Genomic DNA, 16,563 nt, shown 5'->3' on the forward strand with positions numbered 1-16,563 from the left:
TAGTAGAAGCAAGACTGTCGAGGTATGTAAATTTTAATTATGTTTGTGGCTCCTCTGGGTTTGATTTATCTTTTCTTAAATTAGACTGGTCAGAACAGGGAAATATAATAAGAAACAATGTGATCATCAGTGTTTCTGGCACCGAGGCACTCTCCAGTCCTGAAGTGTTGACACCATCTGGTATCTATATCCGCAATCCCACCAACGTTGTAGAGGTAAGACGTGTAGCTCCACTAAGAAGGTCAGAGCTGAGAGGCCATCAGATTCACTCCAAAAGTTATTTGGAGGGACAGCAGCTGTGGGATGGTATAAAATGTTTACTTGTGGCACACTGGTATTGAAAAACAACTTTATGATTTTATGCTAAACAAGTGCTTTAGAATAAACGTAATCATTCTCTCAGAAATTCCTATGGATACTCTCTGAAGCAATATCTAGCTACCTGTAGCAAAACAAAGTAGATATTGATTATTTTCTGGTCCTTGAGATTAACGCAAACTATAATATCTTCCTGAGCTGTCTGCTGTGGTTGCTGATTTCTGTCTCAATTCCAATAATAATTACTTATTAAGTCTTCATTATCTTACTCTATAAATATGGTCATATTGTTGCCCTTTAAGAGTATTCAGAACTAGGGGTCAGGGCACCTGGGTGGCTCAGTTGGTTACGCATCTGCCTTTGGCTCAGGTCATGATCGCAGGGTCCTGGGACCGAGCCCCACGTTGGGCTCCCTGCTCAGTGGGGAGCCTGCTTCTCCCTCTCCCTCTCCCCCTTCTCATGCTTGTGCATGCTCTCTCTCTCTCTCTCTGAAATAGATAAATAAAATCTTAAAAAGAAAAAAAAGAACTAGGGGTCAGCAAAGTCATGACGTATATGAGATCATGTCAGATTCCAGGACAAATAAAGCACATTCTGATGGCCTTTTTCATCACATTATTTAGTACAACTTAACATTACTTTTCCTTGGTAAATTTCTCTCTGAACACCTTAAGAAGTTAATTTTTTAGAGTACAGTTTAACCATAGATCTGTGATTGAAGAGTTACATCAGAATAGTGGGAAGGCCATTTAGTTTCTGCTTTTAATGAGTCTATCCTATGGATCATCTACCGAAGGGTTAAGGGCCTCAGTCTTCCGGGACACTAGTCTGAACATTTCTTGTATCATGGCAATTATGCCAGATTTCTGAGGAACTGAGAGAATGAACGTCTCTCTCTCTCTGATCATCTGTTTTTAATTACCTTCAGCTGAGTAACCCCTAATAAAAGTCATGGTTATCTCCTCAACCTTCTTCCAGACTCTTAATTACGGTTATTCCAAGCACAGCACTTACACACCATTTTAGGTGCCTAATAGGGGCAGCTAATATGCCAGTGAGGAAAGGAAGCTGAACTGCTTTAGACTGAAGGAAACCAAACTCCAGACCCAGAACAACAAGAGCGGCATTTAATGTGTTGGTGACGATGGGGCTTGTTCCACAGTTATGCCCACAGCTCTGGGGACTAAAGAACTCTGTTTTTGTATGCTTTCTCAGACAGCGTAACTTGACTACATTGAAATATCCAGAGGAAAGTAAGTCCTCAGCCTTGTCCAGTTCATCTTCCTGCCTGAGGCTGGAATGTATCTAAATCCTGCATTGAATGCCAGGGGTACTGTCCATCTGACTTTGCTTCACTGGGTAGCCCACTGTAGTGTGACCACAGGTCCTGGCCTCTTGTCTACTGGCGTAATTGAGTTGACTAGGGGTGCAGAGGACCAGGGGGCCATCTAAAAAGCTGACAGGTCACCCGAGCTTTTGCAGACTGACCTGTGAATAGTACCAAGTCAGCAAGGACAAAACTGAGTCTAAAGCAAGCTGTTTGTTTCCCATTAGATGCTTTCTATTTCAATTTCATTTACTTTTTCCTCTTATATCCACTTTACAAAAGTGAAAAAAAATATAACGTATATGTTTTGAGAATGAGGCTTTAGTTTAAGCTGGTAGTACCGATTCATTAAACATATTCATTAGGTGTATTCCTGACATTTTCATCTTCAATGATCTTAAAATTCTGTAGTTGTCTTTTCATTAGCTTATTAGGCTTTTAGACTCTAGCACAGTATCTGAAACATAGTAGTTGCTCAGTAAGAATTAATTGAATATAATGAATGAATGAATGAAAGTATGATTCCATAATCAAAGAATGGAGGAAGGAAAGAGAAAAGTAAAAAATAGATTCCAAGATCCTACAATCATTTTGATGACTGAAAAATAAGATGTTTATCTGAGGCAGCAATTAAATCCCATGGGACTTAACTCTCAGGGTTAGATATTGCACAATGCACTCTAGTTTTTTTTAGCTGCATGTCACTGTTGTTCTACTATGCTGTCTCTTTTGTATCCTTTTGTTTAGAATGTATCACTACTAAAGACATAGGTGATAACTGGTGTATATGACAAAACCTAAAATTTATGAACTTCTCTTGACCCTGAGGGACAATGAAGGTCATTTCAGTTATTGAGCAAACACTAAGTTCAAGTTTATTAAATGTATCCTATGTGGGCAATACACAGAGTACTTTGAAAAATATATTTTAGAAATATGCCTTAGTTCCAAAAGGATGACAAGGAAGCTATGATAACAATGATACGTGTGTGTGATTTGTGGAACAGGAGGGGATGTGGTAGAAAAACCTGCCCTCTTCCAGGGTATTTCTGGTATTCAGGAGAGAGACGTTCCTGTATTCCGAGGAACTGTTTGGGGGCTGGCTTCTATGTCCTGCTATGTGAGTGGTTCAGAGTCAGACTACACCTAAATGGAAGGCAGTCAAGTCTTGGGTGTGCTCAGTTTTTGTATCCTTTGCTCCTGCCTTGTTCTGAAGTTTTCTTGCAGTCTGGCAAAATATTTTTTAAAAGTCACTCTATTTGTGTGGTTTATTGGGATTTTTCATTTTTGTTTTCTTAAGTTTTTAATTTTGAAATAATTTTAGACTTAGAAGAAGTTGCAAAAGCATAACCAAGAGTCCCTATAGGCCCTTCCCTCAGTGCCTCCCAGTGATACCATCACCATAACCATTGCCATATCCCTCAGTGATACTGTAACCATAACTGTCACCATATCAACCATCACCATAGCAGTATCAAAACCAGGATGTTGACATTGGGACAAAACTATGAACTGAACTAAAGCCCTTATTTGGACCTGAAGAAGGTGAGTTAATCCTAGTGGCTGGGCAGCCGCTTCTGAGAGCCTAAACGCTTCCGCTAGTATGCAGTCTCTAGCTTGGCAGGCAGGCGGGGAAGAAGGAGTTGATCCCTAAGTGTCTGCAGTGATTTATGGTGACATGGTATTCCCAGCTGTCCTGGCCCAGAGCCTAGGACCAAATGCTCTGCCACCGCGTGGAATTCACCCTGGCTTCTCGTCAGCCGCCTCGACAATTCACTCATCTTCAACCCTGCACAGTAGAAGGGGATTTCAAGTGTGATATTCCTTTGTAGCTTTCATAAGCATAAGTGGTCTGTCTGCCTCCCGGCCCAGGCTGCAGCTGAGCCAAGCCAGGGACGGTTTCTCTGAGAGGCAAAACCTGTGCTTTGTGTCTTCTTGCTAGGGATAGGATATTCAAGAATGCTCTTCCTGTTTGAGTGTCTGAGGAACTCATGGTGTTCCTCCGAATACTCCTTAGGTAGGCCTTTGCCGTGCTGTTGAAAAACAGATTGGTGGTGGTTCTTCTGGGCCTCACCTGCGGCGTTTAGAGCATTCCATTTCCAGGCTGTCTTCCCTCGACTCTCCAGCATCTGAGTCTGTGACTCTGTTTATGGAGATTTCGTGCTATCTGTCGAGAGGCTCCATGGCTCCATCTTTTCAGTAGACATAACCTATGTCAACCTCAGGCTGGAAAGTCTTTGCCCTCAAACAGCAAGGGACTCTTCACTTCCAGAGCTCTAGAGTATCCCATGTTTATGTAGGCACTGGAAATTTCCCATGACCAGACTCCTGTTTAGGATAGTCCGTGGAAAAACCCTGGAGACAAGCCCTTTGGAAACATCCATTTAATTTGAGGGGAATTTGTTCTGGTTTGTGAATCAATTTTGTAAGGAATTCTGTGTTTAAAGGCCAATTTCAGTTCTCTAGCTCTCCCCACTCAATAGCTAATGTATATTTAAGAGCTGCCTGAAGGGTTAACTCACTTTTTTTTCCCTAGTGATTATAGATGCACACCTCAAGGAGCTGGCTTACTTGGGCAGTTAATTTCTCTCTGGAATTTCTCTTGCTTGAATGTCCATAATACATTGACTTCCGCAAAGAATTGATTTCCACACAAAATTCCCTGCTTGCCTTAAACCCTTCCCCACAAGCCGCCGGCTGCCTGCATAAATATGTGGTTTTTCCTCATGAATCATTTGTAGCATACCCAATTGGAATGGAGAGTAAAAAGGGCTGGGAAGTAATGTGATCTGACTGTTCAAGTGCTTCTTTTCTAAGAAAAGTGAACCTTACCAGCAACAGAAGACCAAAGTTACAATATCCTGCCCAGCTATAAATGCACTTGGAAAGCATTTATATTTATATATGTTCACCCAGATGTTCCATAAATGCTAATAACACTAGGGCAGATGATTCTACAAATCTATTCATTTGCTAAGAATATGTACTCTCTGAGCACCTGTCTGGCCAAGGTGATGAATACGGATGTAGTTCGTGGAGTATATTCTTGAAATATTTCAATCTTTTCCCTCCTGGTAGAGTCTTGGTAATGATGGAGCATTTCATTGGTAATGATATAGAGGTATATATCCCAGTGAGATGTACCTTTCTCATTGTTTATATACTTGCAGAAAAGGTAGGGGTTTAAGAAACCCCCATTCCCTAACTCTCAGTGCTTTTATACTCCTGGCTTTTCCCATGGCTCAGATGCGTGCTAGAGACATAGCTACTCCATGGAGGCTATGTGGAAGGTGGAACTTCACATGGACTTCCCCGCGCAAGCTTCCAGTTGTTTAATCATAACAAAATCAATAGCCATGTTACTCCCTTGTGTTTCTATGAGGGCTGAAGAGACATATTGGGCACTTGTATTTGCCAACCTAGCGACAGTGATTCTTCCTAAAGCTGAGAATCATGAGTGCATTTCCTGTTTTCTAGTATGAGGAAAAAATTGAGATAACTGATTTGATGCTAGTAAGTGTTCTTTTGGGGAATGCCTGATATCAGATTTAAATGTTTTAAATGATATAAATACCTTCCTAGTGAAGACTGTCAAAGTATTCTTACTGTGATTAACCATGTTTTTATATTTAGGTGGTCTTTCTGTCAAAATTTGGAGATGGGCTGCTGGAAAGCAGGCTTGGCTTCTTTCAACAACACATAACATCAGTCTAGATCAGAGGTTCTCAATCATGACAGTATTAGTATTTTAGGTGCTAATTCTTTGCTGTGAGAAGCTATCTTGTGTAGAGCAGCATTCCTGATCTCTACCAACTTAAGGTCAGGAGCATCCCTCCCCTTCAGCTGTGATAACTAGGAATTTCTCTAGAGCTTTCCAGATGCTCTCCGGAAAAAAAAAATCATCTCTGATTGACAGCTCCAGCTCTAGACCATGCCACCTCAAGATGATTGGAGTCTTAGTGATAGCCCAGGTTTCCTGAAGTCCTGTAAGCATCTTTAATAGTAAATTCAATTCATATTACATGATGTCCAAAAGTCACTTGTGCCGAGTTCCGTGTGGTAGGTGAGACATGTGATTAGAATTTTAAATGGCCTCAGGAAATTGGAGAAATGCTTGGAATCCAAAATAATGAAGTGAGGAGAAAAGGAAAAAAAGAAAATGTTCTGGAATGGATTAAAAAATGAGGAATGGTGGGCTAATTACAAATACCCAGGATGAGAGATCCTTCTGGCACACAGTGGATAATAAGCTAAAAGTTAAGGAAACAGCACGTTGATTGTGTCAGCATGTGCTGGTTCCCCGATCAGGTCCTTGCTGCTACCTGCTGGCCAGGCTTCCAGTCTCGGTTAACTCTGGCCCTTCCTGACGCTTCCCCAGAGGCAGGAGACCTCCAGGGACCAGGGCACTGGGGCATTCGATTCTCTTCTCACATGAGGCAGAAGTTGCATATTGCTGGTTTTAAAACAACCTGTTTCCGTTTTTCCTCCATACTGACTTTGCTTGCTTGTGTGTGTGTGTGTGTGTGTGCGCGCGCGCGCACGCACGTGCACGTACATATGTGTTCCTAGTGGAACATGTAGCACACCCAGAGAGGACAAGTCTATTTTTTTAAAGATTTTATTTATTTATTTGACAGAGAGAGAGAAAGAGGGAGAGAGCACAAGCAGGGGGGAGCGGCAAGTGGGGAGCCCCGTGTGGGACTCGATCCCAGGACCCTGGGATCATGATCTGAGCTGAAGGCAGATGCTTAACTGACTGACCTACCCAGGCGCCCCAGGACAAGTCTCTTTAAAATCCCCTTCTGTGGGGAGCACTGCTATCTAATGACGGCCGGTGGTCTACTCAGGTTCAGAGACCTACCTTTAATAGTACTTAAAATCCTTTCATTTAGGAATTAAAGTCAAGAAAGTATTAGTCTAGAATGACTGAAGCTATGGGCTGAAATGATTTTACTCAACCTAAGGATAAATAGAGAACAGCTATAAGTAAAAGAGTGTGTTTGGAGTCTCTACCATCAGTCCTCCCTCACTCTGGAGTAAAACTCCTTGAGCCATGTGAAAGTATATGAGAGAGCTTTGCCCTGAGTAGCCAGAACTTTCTCCTTCAGTTCTAACCCTTTTTGGTGTCCTGTCCTAACATCCATATTCCTCACTCTGTATTAGCATTCAATAGACATTGCAGGCAGTCTCAATCTTTTCTTCTGTTGTTCAAAAAGCCTGTCAGTAGCCAGTCCTCGTTAACTTCGTGTCTATGCCTTGATAATGCTCGATCCCTTGATGCTGGGGTTTCAGACCTCCTTAAACATACTCTTCAAAATTACATGTCTTTTCCTGCCGACTAGTGGGAATTGGCTCAATTCCTCACCCATGTGTCTCTCTGTGCCCTCTGAACTGAACATGCCATTTTTCCCTTTGGTGGGAATGGAAAGGAATTTGGGTGTGAACACAACAGCTCTTTAGTTAAATCTGACCTGAAAAATGATCTCCAATTTTGAGGAAACCTATATTCATGTAGCAATATCAAACACTACTCCAGTCTTGTACACCACGTTACCTGGTGTCTGAAGGGTTCACTTACTTTTTTTCTGGTGACTACAAATGCGTACCTCAAAGAGCCGGTTTACTAGGACAGTTAATTTCTCTCTGGGATTTCTCTTGATTGAATGTCCATGATACATAGCCTTCTGCAAAGAATGTTGCTCAATATATTTTATCCACTGTTGGGAAGGCCATGACAAACTCTCCACTTCGCCCTTGGCCTGGTGACATGACTTTGTATTGCACCCTACTATTTACATTTCTTCACTTGTGCCCTATTGTTTGGCATCCTGGTTCTGGGTCTTGCCTTCATTTCTTTACTTTAGCCTACAATCTCTGACACTTCTAGGTTTGGACACGAATGGAATTGGCTCTGAGTTATTAGCTCTGTGACTTTGAGGAAGTTACTCAACATCTCCAAGATTCAGTTTCTTTGTCTGTGAAATTGTGATAATAATATATAACTCAGAATTGTTGTGAAAGTAAATGAGACTAAAATCTGGTAACTGGACAATAGCAGCTTCTCTAGAAATCTTTACTCTGAGTATTATTATCACACTTGGTTCTAAGTCAAGAACAAGATAAATATTTCTAAGGAAAAGAAAAATTTGACATAAATGTAATTTGAACTGAGTTGGACAACATTTTCTCTGGGGATCTGGGAATAGATTCCCACCCTGCTTTTCTAGGTCTTTACCCTCTTCCAGTTTTCTATGGTGGCTTCCATGTGCAGGGGGCTCCCAAGCAGCTCATGGCAAAATCGCCAGGAAGTAAATTCTTTTCAGTGTCTCTCTCCTTTTTGAACCTCTCTTGGAGCCCTCAGTAACTAGACAGTACACTGTTAGTGTCTCAGTCACCTCCAGAGAAGTAGTTCTCAAAATGGGGTCAAAAGATCACCTAGTGTCACCTGTGGTGCTCAAGAGTGCAGAATACTGTCTTTCAATCCTTCACCATCACCTTTAGCACCTGCTTAGTCAGAATATCTAGTGGTAGGGGCCTAGAAATCTGTATTTTATATACCTCAGGTTGGAGTTTCCAGACAAAATACAACATATATGGCTAAATTTATTTATTTATTTATTTATTTATTTATTTATTTATTTATTTAATTTATTTATTTATTTGGCTAAATTTAAATTTCAGATGTAGCTAATAAATTTTTAGTATAAGTATATCCTATACAATATTTGAGATATGCTTATACTGGACAAAAGTTTTTTTTTTTTCAAATCTGAAATTTAAATCTGACTTGGCTTCTGTGTTTTTGTTTGCTAAATCTTACAGCTCTATCCTGCATGCACACTAAAGTTTAAGAAACTGTTCTAGCAAGACAATCCCAGCACAGTCCCACCAAGCCCTGTAGAGAGGCAACTATGGCACTGAAGTACTGTTTTATAAAAAGACATTTAATGCCTTGTTGGGTTGCACAGCATCGTAGTCCCTTCTGCTTTCAATTGTCTTCTTCTGTGAGTTGATGCTAATGTTCAGGATGAGCTGTCCTAGTCCCATAGCATGTGCTCCCAGGAGATGAGCTGCTCACAGAGGGGACATGGCAGTTTTCTTATTGTCACATGAGCCAGGCCATGTCAACCCCCTAACTGATCAGGGATGAACTATGTGGAAGCCTCCGGAGTTCCCTTTGTCCCTGGAGCACAAAGCTTGGGCCTGAGGCTGGGTGAGCAGCCTGTTTCTTGACTTCTATTCTCTAGGTAGACATGGACATCTTGGCCTCAGACCAGCCTCTGAGGCTGAGAGAGAAAAGATGCACATAATTGCCTAGGAAGTCGTCCAGCAGCTTGGTCTCTTGGCCCTTCATTCCTCCTCCTGGAACATAGAACAGCCAACATACCATTTACCTTACTGCCTGGAGTTAGAGGTTGCAAATTCAGATACCCATGGGTGCTAGGCTGGTATCATAAATAAGTGAAAGAGGAAGGGTGGGGACTATGCTAGAATAACCATAATCCAAGAAGGCAGGCGCTTCTTAGCTCCAGCTGGTCCATGACTACCCCACAGGAATTTGGGCTTAGTGTTGTTAAAAAACCGAGAGTCTAAATTTTTATATCAAGTGTCCCAATTTTAAAATATTAGAAACAAAGTAACAATTTTTGTAAACATTGGGTAGGCCAAGCAAAATACCTCTGTATACAATAATAGACTCTGTAGGGAATTAATTTGCTACGCTGTCTTAAAGTATATTACACAATGATGATTCTATTGTAGTTATTTTATTGAGTTTGTAAAGAGAATCCATTGTGTCCAGTTTGATTGGAATTAAAGCCCCGAACTCATGTGGTCCAATGGAGAATTTAGATTTTATGTCAGCGTATAAAGGACATCAAATTATTTAGATAGGAAATCCTATAAAGAAATATTAAGGTGATTAAAATGATCTAATCAGGATAAGAGTACATTGAGGAGATTCAAGTTGTGTTTGAGCTCAGGCACCATGTCTCAGAACTGAGGCATAGCTAGTACAATCATTGGTCTTCAGCCCATAGTCAAATCATTGATTTGTTTGAAGGACTGATGAGGACACTTTGTGTAGACTTGGCTTTAAGGTATGCCTTTGCCCCCAATACTGTTGGATTGATGACGAAGAAAACTTCTCACTATGGAAGCTTACGAGAATGCTTGCTTTAACATGATGGGCGCCTGGGTGGCTCAGCAGTTAAGTGTCTGCCTTCAGCTCAGGTTACAATCCCAAGGTCCTAGGATCGAGTCCCATGTCGGGCTCTCTGCTCAGCAGGGTTCCTGTTTCTCCCTCTCCCTCTACCTGCTGCTCTGTCTGCTTGTGTTCTCTCTGTCTCTCTCTCTCTCTGTCAAATAAATAAATAAATAAATAAATAAATAAATAAAATCTTTAAAAAAAAGAATGCTTTAATGTGAGATATCACTTATTAAGGTGGGCGAATTACAGCCTAGCTGAGATGCACTGAGGAAGAAAAATGAGTATATCTGATTCCTGGGGTGAGGGGTGGAGGAGTGGGATGTGTGAAGAGTAAATGAGTCCATGAAAGTATCAATATACTTTGACAGGAAGTAAATAAAAAAGCAGAATGAGCACATAGGAGAGTCTTTCTTTCCGACAACCTTATTGTATCTGGAATAACTATTATTTAACTATCCTTAATTTCTCTAGGGAAACAGGGTGTATGTTGCTGGTTTGGGCTACTTTTTTCATCTTGTGACCAGCCAAACATCACAAGCTCCACTTCTCTCCTTCACTCAGAATATTGCACATTCTTGTACAAGGTAACTTTGGGGAAATTCATCTACCTTTTGGATGTAAGACTTATGATTTAACTTTTTTTTTGGTACAACACTCTCAGAGAGGGTATAATCTGGGGCCTCCATGTAAGATTTGATGATGCACCTGTGTAACCATTTTGGATCATAAAAGTTTGGTGTTGAAGGGAAGGAAAGGGACAGGGAAAACACTTGAGAGTTCAGCAGGACAGAGTGCATCTTTTACATCCAGAGGAGAATTCAATAGAGAGAGCTATTAAAGTTCTAAGGGCCTGGGAGCAACCAGGAGGCAATAGTGCCTGGGCTGAGGAGCTGAGTGGGGTGAGGAGCCTTTGGGAAGAGGCTCTTTGCCAGGGACGGGTACTCTGTAAGAGGAGAGAGGACCTGTTCAAAGTCTTTTTGGTATGTGGAGGTAAGGTCATCTGCTAAGAGCAATTGCTGAGAAGCATGGTGGGAACATGGGGGAAACCGTGGACTTCAGAGTCAGTCAGGCCCTGATTCAAATCTTGACTCTACTAGAAAATTGGCTTTTTTTTTTTTTTAAGAGTCAGATCTCTCATTTGTAAAATTTCAGATCTACACTGAAAGTTTGATGTGATAATTAGAGATGACTCATATAATGCACCCAAGAGAACACCTGGAATATAGTAGGAACTCAATAATTGATAGCTACACATAATTACGATAGTAATAGTATAGTGATACTGCTCTGATGGACAGTGAGGGCAGAGTGGAATAAGGATTAAGAATGATTGCTGTATACAATCCAGCAATTGCACTACTGGGTATTTACCCCAAAGATACAAATGTAGGGATCCGAAGGGGTACGTGCACCCCGATGTTTATAGCAGTGATGTCCACAATAGCCAAACTGTGGAAAGAGCCAAGATGTCCATCAACAGATGAATGGATAAAGAAGATGTGGTATAGACATACAATGGAATATTATGCAGCCATCAAAAGGAATGAGATCTTGCCATTTGCAACGATGTGGATGGAACTGGAGGGTGTTATGCTGAGCGAAATAAGTCAATCAGAGAAAGACATGTATCATATGATCTCACTGATATGAGGAATTCTTAATCTCAGGAAACAAACGGAGGGTTGCTGGAGTGGTGGAGGGTGGGAGGGATGGGGTGGCTGGGTGATAAACATTGGGGGGGTATGTGCTATGGTGAGTGCTGTGAATTGTGCAAGACTGATGAATCACAGACCTGTACCTCTGAAGCAAATAATACATTATATGTTAAAAAAAAAAAAAAGAATGATTGCTGTGTCCTGTTGAAGTGCCAGTTGAGGCTAGGATTAGCACATGTGCCATGAATTTATCATTAAGATTATGAAGTTTTACCAAGGAGCTCTCAGCAGCCCGGTAGTGTGAACAAAGAAGGTACCCGGAATCCTGTGAAGGTGGGGCATTTCAAGGAGAAGAACAAAAGTTGGACGGAGTAAAGGGGCTCGTGTCCACTTTCCTAGCATGTTCTAATAGGCTAGGCGTAGGTGTCCAGACTCCTAGGAAGGGGTGAACCTAGAGAGAGGCTGGGAGAAGAGACTGGGATCATGGCAATCTGCATCTGCTGAGATTCAGGAGCAGGTCATGGAAGGTAACAGGGAGGGAAGGCTAAGGAATGGGCAATGCTAGGCAGGGAGAAGGCTCACAGCCTTCATCTCCACTTTCCTTATTCGTTACCGTCATTTTATATTTCCCAGTGAGAAAAATTGGGACATTTGAAACATAGAAAGTGGCTGATTTTCACTCTTTGTTTTGCATTCAAGGTCTGGTCTCTTTATATACCCTCAGTTTCGGCCACCTTGGGATAATGGCAGGGGCCCCACCCTGTTCCAGAACTTCACAGTTTGGGGAAGTGCAGGTGGTGCCCAGGTAAGCTGTGTTAGTTTTTCATTAAATTGTCATTTGTTTTTTTATGGTAGTTTATTATGTTTCTCTGTTTAAATGGGGGCGATTTGGGACCATTATCACAGTGTTAAGGAGCAAACAACGTCATAGGTGTGTGGAAAAGTTGTTGAATGAGCCAATTTCTACTCAGGAAGCCAGGGTCAGTTCATTTCCTCGATGGTGACTTTTCAGCAGCTCTAATGGAAACAACAGAATCATAGAGATTTGCAAGCAGGAGGGATCATAGAGGTCATCCGTTCCTCACCTCCCATGCCTATTTAAAGATAAGAAATGAAGGGTCAGAAAGTAAAAGGATTTGCCAAAGTTCACGCAGTTAGTTAGTTAGTTAGTAACACAGCCTGGTGCAGAATCCAGACTCCAAATGTTGTGCATTTGAGATCTTAATATCCTGAATAATGCATGCTTCAGTCTTAAGAAAAAAATGCTGTTCATCATTGGAACACAAAAATTTCAGCACAAGGTGCCATTCTCACCTTTATCGATGAGCCACATTTTCTTCTCTTTTCCTCGAAAGGGAAAAAGTTCACGTTCAATCATTCACTTTTCATTACCACAGTGATTTCTTATAAGGAAGCTTTGGGTGCTCACTGTTAACAGCAACATACAAAATTATCCAGGGTCACTATTTGGTGTTACACAGAGAAAATTACATACACTTGGTCTCTGCCACTTAGCAATCTGGAGCCCAAGATACATAGATGAAGAAATATGTTTACAGGGCATTCAGGAAGTAGAATAAAAACATATAATTAAGTTACATTAAGAAAGTTATTTCACGTATCAAATAAGAGGAAGAAAATTGTGGATAGGGAAAGCCCAAAAATATATAATTAGGGTAAGTAACAGGAAGAAGCCCAATTGTACTTAGTGTTTTGTTCTTATTTAACTTTATAAAGTACTTTGTTGCCCATAAACATTATGAATATAGGGGTGACAAATCCAGTAGAAACATTCGTTGAGTGTCGTCTTATGCAAAGAAGCAATTCATGCCTTACAGAAACTTATACTCTGTCTCCATGCTCTTGAATAGCTTTCTTCTAAAGGAAATCACAAAATAACCTGAACATATTAAAAGATGATCATTAACGTCAGTTTTCTTAAGTTCTGCAGTCAGAAGTGCTAAGCCCATGAAAGAAAACACAGATCCTTAAAGATGAAACTCTTGTATACTCTAATTAATCAAAAAGTTCAAATAATGAGAGTGCTTTTGGAACTTTACTTTGATGAAGAGAGTAAAGGAGAGTAATTAACATGACAGCAGGGAATTTAAAAAGTAACTCCCACCAAAACAGTCTTGAAAAAGAATAAGAAAGATTTCCATTTCTTTATTTTAAAAATTACTACAGGGCAATAGTAATCAAGAAGTGTGGTATGGGCACAAGGATAGAAATATAGATCAATGGATAGAATTGAGAGTCCAGAAATAAACCCACACAACTGATTTTTTACAGGGATGCCAAGACCATTCAGTGGGGGAAATAATAGCCTTCTCTAAATGGTGCTGGAACAACTGGATAGCCACATACAAAAGAATGAAGTTGGATCCTTACCTCACACTATTTATAAAAATTGACTCAATACTGGATCAAAAACCTAAACATTAGACCAAAAACTATAAAACTCTTAAAGAAAACAAAGGGGTAAATCTTCATGACCTTGGATTTAGTTAAAGATTCTTAGGTATGACACCAAAAGTATAAGCAACAAAAGAAACATGGATAGATTGGACTTTATCATAATTGACAATTTCAGTATTTCAAAGGGCCTCATCAGGAAAGTGAAAATACAACCTTTATGAGATGTAATATTTGCAAATGATATATCTGATAAGGGAATTGTATCTAGAATGTAGAAAGAACTCTTACAACTCAACGATAAAAAGACAACCCAATTCAAAAAAAATGAGCAAAGGATCTGAATAGACAATTTTCCAAAGAAGATACACAAATGTCCAAAAGCATATAAAAAGATGTTCAACATAATTAGTTATCAGAAAAATACAAATCAAAACCACAGTGAGCTACCACTTCACACCCACTAGGAAGGCTAGAATCAAAATGATACCAAGTGTTGATGAAGATGTGGAGAAATTAGAACCCACACACACTGTTGGTGGGAATTTAAAATGGTCTAGATGCTTCAGGCAACAGTCTGGCAGTTCCTCACATGGTTATACATAAAGATACCATATGATCTATCAACTTTACTCCTGGGTATATATCCAAGAGAAATAAAACATAGATCCACAGAGAAGCTTATACTCAAATGTCTATAGCAGCATTATTCATAATAGCCAAAAGGTGGAAACAACCCCAGATAGTCACCATTGGACAAATGGATAAATACAGTGTGGTATATTGATACAAAAGAAACAACATGCTGCACCATGAATGAACCCTGGAAACATTATGTTCAGTGAAGGGAACCAAGTCCTATCCTTGTGATGTTGGGCAAATCCCATGATTTTTCTTACTTCATTTGTAAAATGGAAAGAGTAATAATACCTAAAGGATTAGTTTGTTTTGAGAGTTAAGTGAGTGCCTGCATGCAAAGTGCCCAGAAGAATGCCTGGATGTTTGTGGGTACATAGTGAGAGCTCTTATTCTTATCATTGTTAGTGAACAGGAATAGGTAGTGATGGATCAATGTTGACGATAATGTCTCTGGACATTTTAACATTGAGAAATGCTTTCTGCATCCATCAAAAATGCATTGTGTTTAAATTTAATAAACTTTCATTATTAGATATATCTGACTGTATTCTGGTCATTAGACATAAGCGTCATGTATATAGATACTTGATCAGAAGATTCCATTGGGTAAAATTCCTATTGTGTGTAAACATAAGTTTATATTTCTTTGATGATATTGATAGCTTGATAGCTAACATTTTGGGCTATTTTCTCATTTAATCATCTTAATAACCTTGAGGGAGCTGTACCATTATTACACTTGTTTTTGAAGGTAAGAAAACTTTCTGCGTAGGGGTTAAACTACTTGCTAAAGTCATACAGCTAAGAATTGCTGGATTCCAACTCAGATAATCTGGTCCTTGTGCATGCATGTTAGTAAGAGTTGAGAAGAATACTCTTTCCTCACCATGTCTCATAAATGCAAAGTGATTCTTTTAGAAGAGAGAGAGAGAGGAGAGCACATTATGAGACTGATGCGCTACCTACTGCGCAAACGAGGCACCTTAGGAGAGCACATTATGAAAGTATTCACACCACAAATAGGTGATTTTTGCTGTTATGTGTTGGTTTTCTTTTAAAATCACCAGCTTCTCTAGCTAATGCTGGGTGTTCTTTGTTTTTAAATATGAGTATATTTGCCAGAACTTGGGCTGATGCCTGTAATTAGTTCACAATTGTTGTCAAGTTAACAGTTCAGATCATATCTATTTTGTTTAAATAAGCCTTTGTGTCCTCAAAGATGTATCATTTTATAAAAAGCTGTTGGCGCATACATAATGGGATATGCAAGATATTCGATTTTTGAAAATTCAAACACAAAGACTGATTGACCTGTAGAAGCATGATACTGTGATAAATCAAGGCTACCAAAAATCAATCAATCAATCAATCAATCAGTATCAGTCAAGGCTACCTTGGACTTAATCAATGGGAAAATTCTACTTGAAGATACGAATGTAAATATGACCCTATTTAAAAAATAAAGGAACGACTGTGTTAGGTTAATTGCTAGTCCAGACCTCCACCCTGATTTTGAAGATGGTTGAACTGAAGTCTAGGAAAAGATAAATGTGTTGCCCAAGATCATGTAGTTAGTTAATATCAGTGCTAGCTCAAAACCAAGAGCTCTGTCCCCCAAACTAGAGGGATTCTTTCAACTCTAACAAGCTAATTTTGCTAATACTCGATTAACCTAAGTTGTCATGAATATATATGCATATAACATATTTTGAGTCTGTAGTCATGCTGAATTACTTATTTCATATTTACAATTTTCTGATAATATTAGTTAAGATATACTATACTGAGGAAAATAGTAAGCACTGGAGTTCCTGGTTGCTCTGTTTTTCTCTATTAATTTTGTGTGATATGACAACTGCAAGTTTATTTTAGATATGTGAAGAATTCACACTGACATTTTTAATGTAACAGTTATTATGAGGAGAAATGAAAAGTACAGAGGGGATGTTACCAAAGGGGACTAGTTAGTGTTGACCTCACACAACTTTGGGATGTCTGTA

The 16,563-nt window shown here is 39.9% G+C and overlaps 1 protein-coding gene across 1 annotated transcript in view; it reads left to right on the forward strand.

Annotated features, from left to right (window-relative positions):
* Positions 1-16,563, forward strand: part of PKHD1 (PKHD1 ciliary IPT domain containing fibrocystin/polyductin) — a 440,651-nt gene that overhangs the window by 185,648 nt on the left and 238,440 nt on the right. The window contains exons 42-44 of the mRNA XM_032410150.1: positions 85-215; positions 10,326-10,438; positions 12,209-12,314. Of these exons, the coding sequence (XP_032266041.1) occupies positions 85-215; positions 10,326-10,438; positions 12,209-12,314 (350 nt within the window). The remainder of the gene's footprint in view (positions 1-84; positions 216-10,325; positions 10,439-12,208; positions 12,315-16,563) is intronic.

Source organism: Phoca vitulina, unplaced genomic scaffold (genome assembly GCF_004348235.1).
Source record: "Phoca vitulina isolate PV1807 unplaced genomic scaffold, GSC_HSeal_1.0 scaffold11, whole genome shotgun sequence".
Classification (NCBI taxonomy): domain Eukaryota; kingdom Metazoa; phylum Chordata; class Mammalia; order Carnivora; family Phocidae; genus Phoca; species Phoca vitulina.